At 33.9% G+C, this 10,366-nt stretch overlaps 1 protein-coding gene across 4 annotated transcripts in view; it reads right to left on the bottom strand.

The window, feature by feature from the left end:
* Positions 1-279: 279 nt before the first annotated feature.
* The window catches only part of CHD1 (chromodomain helicase DNA binding protein 1), a 48,153-nt gene continuing 38,066 nt past the window's right edge, over positions 280-10,366 (bottom strand). For 2 of the 4 annotated variants that reach the window (XM_042864890.1, XM_042864891.1), the window contains exons 31-37: positions 7,788-8,051; positions 7,236-7,376; positions 5,247-5,425; positions 3,379-3,475; positions 3,101-3,158; positions 2,092-2,302; positions 280-1,871 (exon numbers count right to left, since the gene is read on the bottom strand). In XM_042864890.1, the coding sequence (XP_042720824.1) occupies positions 1,508-1,871; positions 2,092-2,302; positions 3,101-3,158; positions 3,379-3,475; positions 5,247-5,425; positions 7,236-7,376; positions 7,788-8,051 (1,314 nt within the window). In that variant the 3' untranslated portion in view covers positions 280-1,507. The remainder of the gene's footprint in view (positions 1,872-2,091; positions 2,303-3,100; positions 3,159-3,378; positions 3,476-5,246; positions 5,426-7,235; positions 7,377-7,787; positions 8,052-10,366) is intronic. The other 2 variants (XM_042864892.1, XM_042864893.1) reach the window with 2 other exon arrangements.

The following is a 10,366-nucleotide window of genomic DNA, read 5'->3' as shown; positions in this document are numbered from 1 at the left end:
ATAAATTAGCTTACACAGAATTAACCTAGCCAACCTAAACTGTGCTTTCAATGAGATCCTGACTCTCCATGACAGATTTCAGTTCTCTATCAATGCTTTCATACAAACCTGGTTAACTGGAAAAAGTGCTCAGCATCAACCACGCAATGTTGGGTTAGATATCTTCTCTAATTAGAATATAGTGTATTAAAATTTAGTACTTCAGAGTTAGAATTGATGAGAAGGTACGCTGTACAGCAAAACATAGCAGAAAACTACAAGAGCCCACATATCCTTTTAGTTAAATTTAATTTGTCAGATAGAAGTTATCTATGTACAATCAGTGTGCATTGTAACAATTCTGTTAATAAAGTCATTCAAATCTTCTAAAATATTAACTGGCTGCATAGCACATTTGACATTATTGCCCATGTTAAAGAGTGAAAACAAATGGATTTACAATAAATCTTGGCTGATCTGGGTTTTGAAGTGTTCAGGTACTGAATACTTCCTTCTTTAAACCAATGCACCTGAAAAGATTTCCAGAGCATAGTTTAGCTGGATATTTCTCACTGTTTCATTACAACAATCACAACACTGACAGCTTAGTAGAAAAACAAAACAAAACAAAAACAAAAACAAAAAAAAAAAAAAAACAACCAAAAACAGGTATCCAACGTATCCAATAAAAAAGGAAAACTAAATGGAATAAAGTATTCCCTTTCCCCATTTTTACATTCTGATTTCATTGAGATATTTTTTTAAAACATGTAAGTATATTGACTTTGTGAAAAGAAGGCCTGAGTTGGTGGGGAAAGGAACAGCCAAAAAAAGCCTGAGAGGGGAAAAAAGCTCATTTAATTAATTTACAATAATTTACAGCCATTTGTTGGTTTTGTTGTGTTTTTTTTTTTAATTTTTTGTTGTTGTTGTTGTTTGTTTCATAAAAAGGCATTATAACTGATCACAAACAGGAGAAATCCTGGCTATTTTACAACTGTAGTTACAGAATTTAAATATTCAAGCTTGTGATGAAAAGCGGCAAGGTGGTCGCAGTGTACAATGTAAACAAGTAGCTTTGGAAAGTGAACAAAGTCCTTGAGAGTTCTCTACTAAGAAATAAAACAAAATAAATCCCCCATTCTTTCCTGAAACATAAGCACAGGTCAGTGTTTAAATGTTCATTTACAAACATAATTTAATCTGTGTTCAGCCTAAAATCACTTTGACATGAAGAGTTTTATAGTAAGATCCAGTCTGAAAGGGGCAGTGTTGAGGTCCCTGTAAAAGTAAACATCTTCCATTTCTTAAAAAAAAGTGCTACAACATTTGCAGCACAGTGCAGCATAAACTTTAAATACAAAAATATTTTTCTTCTGTTGGGATAATAGACCTTGCATCCTGGAAAGAAGTAACAATACTGCTACTGATAGAATATCCAGTCCATATCTTTCAAGTCATGTAAGGCAATTACTGTGTTAGTTTACTGTATATGGCTAAAAGAAGGTCCAGAAAATGTCAGTTTATGTTATGTCTTCCGGCTACTCCACGTATGTTCAGGTGTACTTTTGTGATCCGATGAGTGTTCAAATGGAGATCTGTGTCCTAGGGGAGACCTTGAACCATAAGGAGACCTCTGATCTAGTGGTGACCTCGGGCCACTACCAGAAGCTCTGTGGTCCATTTGCCAGTCTGAGTGGTATCTATAATCTCTGGAAGATTTGTGATGACCGTATTCTGAAGTGGAACGGTGGTCTGAGTGTATCCTGTGGTCTGAATGGGAGCGGTGATCTGAATGACCCCGGCTGTCTTTTAAGTTTCCTTCCAGGTTTGATCTGTGGTCTCTGCTCCTGTGGTCATCTAGCTTTCTATGTTTACTATCACTGTAGTATCTAAAAACCAAAAGATTTTATATTAGAGAAGTGCTACTGAACACACAGCAAAAACTACAATTATATCAGTTCAACAGCTCTACGTTAGAGATACATTGTCTTTGTAATTTTGCATTACTCAAAAAGATTTGGATACTCAAGCACTGGTGCTTGCTGCGTGCATATTACAAAAACAGGAAGAGAATTCTGAACAGGTTTTACAGTTGTTGCAGAAACTCACCTGTTGTCCTGTTTGTAGTGATCCCAGTCTCTGTGATCTTTTCCATTACTGAAGGCTGAATACGGCCTTTTCCTAGAGTCACTTTTCTTATAAGCATCTCCCTGATGCCTGTCTTTGTGATGATCATAGTACTGTGATAAATGTCTATCAGAAGAATAACTATCCCTGCTACTGTCATCGTGGTTTGTAGTCTCCTTCAGTCTTTCCACATCTGTTTAATAAAGCAGAGGTTATAAAGAAATCTCACACATTATAAATTATTTCCTTCACTCAATTTAAACAGCACTTCTATTGTTTGATTGAAAGCAATGTGAAAATGAAATTATAATTTGACAGATATGACCTAAATGGTTGCAAGACAAATGCATTACTGTGAATGAACAGAAAGAAACCCTAGAGGTAAGCAGGATGCAAACCAGAAATGTAGATGTATAGGGCTCAGGAACTGAGCTTTTTGGTCTTAGAAACTGAATGGAGATTTGAAGAATGATCCACATAATCAGTGAGTAGTGCCTTTGGTAGACTAGGTTTAGAATCGTATCAACTTCCTCTCTAAGGAGGGAAGGGCCTAATGGAAAGAAAACATTTTACATGCACAAGTAGTTAATGAAAGACTTTTACTAGCATTCCTATAATACGTTGATTTTAAATCCACCATAACACATGTGTTTCTTGTGTAATATTTTGCAACAGTGCAAGTATGGAAACAGAAAAAAAATCAGTGTAACTATCAGCAATAAAAGACATCCCATATAACTAATTAAAAACTATGACCTTAAAACATAACTCTCTTTCTCTGCCACATCTATGGTGACATTACAACAGCTACAAATATGCAGAGAGTTTCTATGAAATTTACAGCTTTTAAGTAGACATCTCTCCCACCCCAAAACTAAGTACAAAAAGTAGGCTTCCAATTTTTTTTAAAAGGATAGTCAAGTAACTTGCTTCTACACCCATTACAAGCTTAAGCTATATTCAGCATGAGCATATACTTAAGATTTCTTACCTGGATTTCTGATTACATGTGTATTCACATTGCTGCTAATGTTTTGGTCATTATGCTGCTAAAAGAGACAAGTACATAAACTCATTGGTAAGTCAAAAAGTTAATGTGAATTCTTTCAAAAAAGATCCTAACAAAAGGGACTGCATTACTACAGACACAAAGTAATTACTTGAGTTACATGGGATTTTCTGTGTTCCTGCGTATGCTTTAAATCTAATTTAAGTGCTTAACACTAAAAAAAATACGCTTGTATATTTAGAGAGGGTTTAAAATATTACCTGAGACTCTTGGCGCTTTTTGATTGCATGTTTGTAGAGTTTGTGCAGCTTTCTGGCATCAAATTCTGTAAACTTGGAGACAAAAATCCACAAATTTCTGAGGAAGAAGAAAGGAGAAGTTACAAGTCTATGCATTCAGCTACCTTCTATTATGCAAAAGACTGTGGGTTTAACTGAAATCAATTCAACAACACAAAAGACACTATGAAATCCACTACAGAGTACTACCTACCTGCACAGCAAGAATTACTTAACTGTACTTTAGGCATTTGATGAGTGAATTCCTGCAACAACTTGTCATATTTATCATCATTACTTCAGAGAACCAAGTGTGTGAAATGAAGTAGTAATAACATTTGTGTTAATAAAATAGTTTGTGTAACTGCTTACAAATATTGCCTTCAGTTTACGTATGGCTTCTCCAAGATTGCTTGAAATCTAACGAAATTTGAGTATTTATAACTCAGTAATTAAAATTTAAGTAAACACAGTAAACACAGGGAAAATTCTTCCAGAACTGAAGTTTCTTCCAGTGTATGACATTTGATTTACAGCTTATTTCCTGAAAATATCATAGAAATCTTCCACAGAATTCTAGAGCCTGGTCAAAGCTTTTGAAATCAAACAAGAAATCTGAGAATGAACAGAAGCAGCACAGGAATAACTTCAAGCCTAATTTGTTCTACAAAGGAAGTAAGAAGACTAACTGAGGTCTTTTGCGGTTGAGTTGCCAAAGCCCTGAAGAAAAAGTTTGCATCCATGATTACGGATAAATAAACTGAAGTCTAAAATTCTTTTAGTCAAGTTTGCTGGTAGAATGCTTAAAAGAGACCATATAATCCTGGTGCTCAGAAACATCTGAAGTGCAGGCTCAGGAAGCAACAGTCTGCTCCTCACTGTCACTATTTAAGCATTACAGTTTCGGTCTAGAGGTTTGCAAAGGTAGATAACAAGTCAGTGGTGAGCCTAAAGATACTTCTGTAACTCTGAAATGAAGATTATGTGTCTTTACAGTATTTACCAAAACCAACTGGAATACATATTTTAACAGTCTAGAAATGGTACTGTAGCATTATTGTGAATAATAGTTCTATTGTGTCTTTCCATTTAAAGAAATTTATGTTTATCAGGATGCAAGACATGGATCTTGTTTATATATTTTGGACCATGTTAATAATTTGAAATAAACCAAGCAAAAACAGATGAAGCAACAGTCTGCAAGGGAATTATAGAACTTAAATAGCTTGCATATGGAAATGCGGGATATATCTTCAAACTTAAATGACTGAAACGTACATTTAGACAGAATGAACTCAAACTGCATTAAGAACTGAACAGTGCAATATGCTTACAAAAATAGATTTTTTTCGAAAAATGTCACCTCACAATGCATAAAAGCACTTAAAGTCCCTTAATTTTGAAATACAGAAGTATGACTTTTTAAATCAAGTCATTCAATTTAGAGTACATTTAAAAAAGAAGAAAGTATTCTGCATATCAAAATCAACGCAAATTTTCAGCATACCCATTTGAATTGCCTATTTTTAGTGCCAATAAAAAAATCCGCTAAGTTGAAATAAAAAGATCCTTGAAGATAATAACTCTTTCCCACTGATAAAAGGGTGTAAAAAACAGTTATTTATCGTTCTAAGAAGTGAGATGACTCCATCTACTGGATAAAACACACTGCTATACAATATGAGAAAGTCCATTACTAATCATTTTTTGGAATCCTTATTTAAAACGGCAGAAAGATACAAGAAATAATGAACGAGAAACAAGAGAAATAATTAAACATTTCACTGTTTAGTACAAACAATTAGAGATTTTCCTTTTTAAAAAAGAAAAACAATGCAGAAAAAACTTACTTCCTCCACTGTTTTATTTGCTCTGGATTTGTGTACTCCTTCAGGCATTCTGTAATATGATCCCCAATTTTGATTAGACACTGCCTAGTATGTTCCAGCTGCTCCCTTTCAGAAAGGCCCTTCTCTGGTCTATCCAGCTGTTTCAGTGCTGCTTTGACAGGCCTCATTCTTTCTTTGCACTGTAAAATGGGGGAAAAAAAACAACCAAAAACATGACCCACCCATTACTCTGATATTTATACAGGCAAAGGCAGTATAGTTACAAGCCAACTGAAACACAAGACTCTGCTAAGAGATCTTAAAATTTAGTTTTACTACAGGTTTCCACTGGAAGAAGTTGAATTTTAAACTCAGTTGGAAATTGTACTCCTATATAAAAGCAAGACATGATTTACAATAAGGATATTCAGGATTTAAGAAAATAATACTTCAGTCTAAAGGATTTTCGAGGGAGAAAGAGTTATTACAACTAGCTTTGATAATATTTGCTACAAAATTCAGCACAAGTATTTAGGACAAGGCCTATTTTCAGCAACTTAAAAGCTAAAAACTGAATTTCAAGATTAAGTGTGAGAGCATTCAGCATACTTCAAAATGATGTTTTTGTGATTATTTGCCATTTAGTAGAGGATGCTTTCCTTCTCTGAGAAGATTTTAAGCCTAACCATTATGCAGATATTAGCAGAACCTGAGCTACTCAGAGTAAAGCTGTCTTCCATATGTGTAGGCAAGTAACAACACCGATGGCAGCAACGATACACTTTATATGTGCTTTGTTGAATTTCTGTACTTTAATTCAACTGTTTTAAGAATAAATGCTCATGAAGCAGCCAGTGTGATTTAAATGATACTTGCTCAGAAATTCCATATAATAACAATGGCATTGTAAAAAGATGAAATGCATATTCTGTTTGCCCTGTAAGTCAAATCAACTAAGCCTCAACAACCTGCAGCAGCAATTGATATTTGAAAACGTAGTTAAACATGCTAGCTAGTTGGTATCTGACCGTGGCATAAGAAAAAAAATGCAGTTCAGAAATAAGAGCCTGGCCAAAAAATATTATTCCATGCACAAACACCAGAATTGTTCTCTGCAAGGACAAATGTTACAACTGCAGAACCAGACTTTATTTAAAAATAAAAGGGAGGAGAGGGCATTGAAGAATACCACCATCACTTTGTCAAAATCTTGAGAAAAGAGAAGTCGTGGAGCCCCACCCCTGGAAGAGTTCAAGAAGGAGAGTTTCACTGCTAGTTCGTGTCACTAAATAATTAAGCAGCTGTACAACACATTGACCTAGCCACAGCTTGAACTAGTTTTTACCAAACAGCTTACAGAGTTCACTGCTGAAGTGCAGAAGTGATAAAAAAAAATATAAACCGTACACAGAAATCAAGTGGTTTTCAGTCACACACCCCAATCCACCTGAATCACTGGAGATGCATCCTGGGAATCATAAATGAGTAAATTGCAGTATTTAATTAAAAAACTTATATAGACCTCTGACAGGCAGACTGATGAGAATCTAATTTGCATGCTGCAGTCTAACACTACCATAGATCAAATAAACCTGTCTGGCAGAAACAGAAAACTGTTGACATCTGTACGATAAAACATCTACAGCAGAAGAGTTCATGATTGCTCAAAGTACCCTTCCAAAGCCTGTTTATTAACTTCTGCTCTTGAACAAGTAGAATATCTAAGTTTTTACTGAGGATAGATTTCTTCAGCATACTGACCACTAGATAAGAAAGATGAGAAAACTGTAATGCCTAAATGCAAAAAGCAATAGTATAAAACTGCTGACCTGAATACAGAAGAAACTTCAGTATAATGTCAGTGACATTCACTGGCCTAACAGTTTAGTAGCAAGAGATCTCTCTGCTACTGTGATTAATAATGCTGTATATTACATTACAATAATATCAGAACTGTGTCAATTTAGAATATCTAGAAAAGCACAAAGGTATCATTAAAAAGGGACTTACCACACTAAATGTCTTCTGATCCAGTTCTTCAGATTCTTCCGAGATAGGAACTGGTTCGCTGGTTGCAGTAATATGAACTGGAGTATCCAGTAATGGAATTTTTTTACATTTTTCTTTATTTTCAGATTTGATCTCATTTACCTAAGAGCAAAATATGAAAATGTTTAAGTGTACTTAGGGTGTGAAATTATCCTGTAGTGTATGAAAACGATGACAACTACTGCATTCTCTCTGGCAATAAAACTATGCTTACTTTCAGTGATGACACATTTAACTTTCTCTGTAGGATGGAAAACCAGAATGGAAGAGGAATAAGAGTCTCTTGCATCCACTTGTGTTCTCAATCCATACAAGTCATGTATAATTAAAGAATTTCCTATTTCATATGCCTGTCCTCATAGCTGCAAGTCGTAAAAGCAAAACTTCAAATAATGTAAAAGATTTCAATGAAAGGACAACTGATTGGATCCAAAATATCTTTTCAACTCAAAATAATTCACAAAAACCTAGTTGCCTTTTCTAGTGCTGTATAAGATAAGTAAACCTAGTTACCTTCTCTTCCTTTACTTCTTTTTCTTTCTGTGTGGATTCTTTTACTTTGTTTTCTCTCTTTTCTTTATTATCTTTTTCTTTTAATTCTTTCTTATCCTCTTTTTCTTTTTTCTCCCTTTTCAAATCCCTTTTATTTTCCTTCTCTTTTGTCTCTCTTTTTTCTTCAGCTTCCTTCTTTATACCAATATCTGGCTCAGGCTTTTCTTCATTTTCTTTTTCTGTTTTTATTTTTTTATGTAGATGTTTCACTGAAACAATCTCATCCTGCAATATGCAAGCATATATGTCACATCAAACTGTGTTCCTACCTATAAAAGTTTCATAATCATCAGATTAAAACATACTTTTTATCTGTGCATTTCCTTTTTGACATAGATTTAATAACTATCAAGTAGAAATGGATGCAGCTGTAAAGAAAAATGAGGACTACTCTTCATTTCCTTGATGTGACACAAAATAAGTACTGATTTGACAATGGTAATGAGTGGTGAGAAATTACCTCCATTTAATTTTTGTATGCCCAAAGAATTCTGCTCCTGTAAAAGATAATTGAGCTCAAAGCTAAAAACTGTAGGGAAACAGATTTGCAAATCTGAGCAGATTGTTCAGGACACTCAATTTAAGGAATATTAGAAGTTCTAGTTAGTATTGTCCCAGTAACTTTTTACTGCTTCCACATTAAACATTCACAGAGAGAATCCCAAATTCCTTCTTTTTTCCTGAACTGTTCTGTTGTTTTTTTTTAAAAGTTCAAATACGAAGTCTTACTTACAGATTGTCTGATGTGGCCTAATTAGTTACTTCATGATGAAATAAATGCCCTATCATTGGTGTAACATTTACTTAAGAAGTCAGAGATGGATGCTCATGTCTTTTCAGACATGGAAGAATACTACAATAGTAAGTAATAAATGTAGTATGTACAGATGCAAGAATCATCATCATTATCTCTGAACTGATCTGAAATACAGATTGGGCAAGAAAATACCAAACTTTTTGCAGAAAAGTAAATACAAGGACACCTAACAAATGAATCGAAAAGTTATTTAGATTAGACATCAAGTAGGCAGTCCAATCAGGACTTCAGTACTTAGATACCATGGAAACTTTCTTGCAAGAATCCAATGACTACAAATGTTTCCTGAACGCTTAAAGAATTTTTGACTACTGAGCTTTAAATGTTCACAAAATATGGAAGTTATTAGCTAGAGCCAAATGTTTAGGTGTTTAAAGAGTACCTGAGTCCTTTTTTTTTTTCCAGAAGTACTACCATTTGTCTGTGCTCAGAAGTATTCAAGTGTTGCATAATCATTGTTAAATGTATGAGAGAGGAGAAGACATTTTAGTTATTCTCCTAAACTGCTACAAGTCAACAAACAGACTAGCAATGTCTTCTGTTAAGAGTGGACTCTCATAACAGAATAAGTCTGACACTCATTCTTTCAAGTAGTTTTAAATTATAATTTACATAGTTTTATGATTCGGCTGCCAATATCAATTTTACTTTGTGGTGACAACACACACAGTTCTAAGCCTTACATTCTAAATAAACTATTCAAGTTATTGTATCTATAAAAACAAACCAGTCTACATAGAAAGGCTTGTTTGTTGGTAGTTTGTTACTGTCTTTACCTATTCTTCATAAAAGAATCTAAATAACATACAGGAAGGCTTCAGTTAAAAATGACTTTTTTTTTTTTTTTTTTTTTTTTACATAACTGTATCATAAACTGTATCATAATTCTTCTCTGGCCTAATCAATTTCAAGTACACACCTACTGCAGGGAACCAGCTTTAGCAGAGGGGTTGAACTAGATTATCTTCAGTGGTCCATTCCAACCTCTACCCTTCTGTGATATATATTTGCATTAGTATTTTATTCTTTGCAGAGAGAATTGATAATTACAGAGGTACGTCATAGTTTAAAATGATTATGAAAGACACTTCCATTTAGGTTATCTAAACCAAGTAGGAAGGATTTTAGTTAATGATTTGCATTTAATTACTTAAATTGATTTCATAATCATAAGCATAGGCGTGACATGATATTAAATGTTACCTATGTTGTTCTCTCCAGTGGTTTTGGCTTTGTAATAAATATATTAAAAAGATCTAACAAAGCAGAACCTTATGAAATACATCTGAAGTAACACAAGATTAAGTAGCCTTTTCAGATAATGAAAGTCGTGACATAACCTGGAACTTACACATGCACATTTCAAAACATCATTTATTGATGCTGCTGCTTCTAAATGAATTTGATTTTTTTTTCCCCTGTGCCTGAACAAAAACATATATCTGAAGAATCAGTATTAGTAGTAACAACACACTAGCCAGAAACTGCAGTTTTATATTTGCACTTTAATTAGATTTACACTTCTAGCAGATACAATGCTCTAGGTATTTAAATAACATTGAAATTAAACAATGTTATTTTTCATAAGACCACAAAAATTATTTTATAATATAATTTGGAAAACTTGTCATAATTCTTTATCTACTGGTATATTCTTAAATTCCATGTGATTGTACTGATTAACAACAGCAGCCACAGGAAGAAGAGGCCATTCAGGTACTCT

This window comes from Lagopus leucura, unplaced genomic scaffold (assembly GCF_019238085.1).
Source record: "Lagopus leucura isolate 7727_CA_CO unplaced genomic scaffold, USGS_WTPT01 Super-Scaffold_774, whole genome shotgun sequence".
Classification (NCBI taxonomy): Eukaryota; Metazoa; Chordata; class Aves; order Galliformes; family Phasianidae; genus Lagopus; species Lagopus leucura.
The sequence above is the reverse complement of the archived record's forward strand: the minus strand, read 5'-3'. Positions and strand labels throughout refer to the sequence as shown.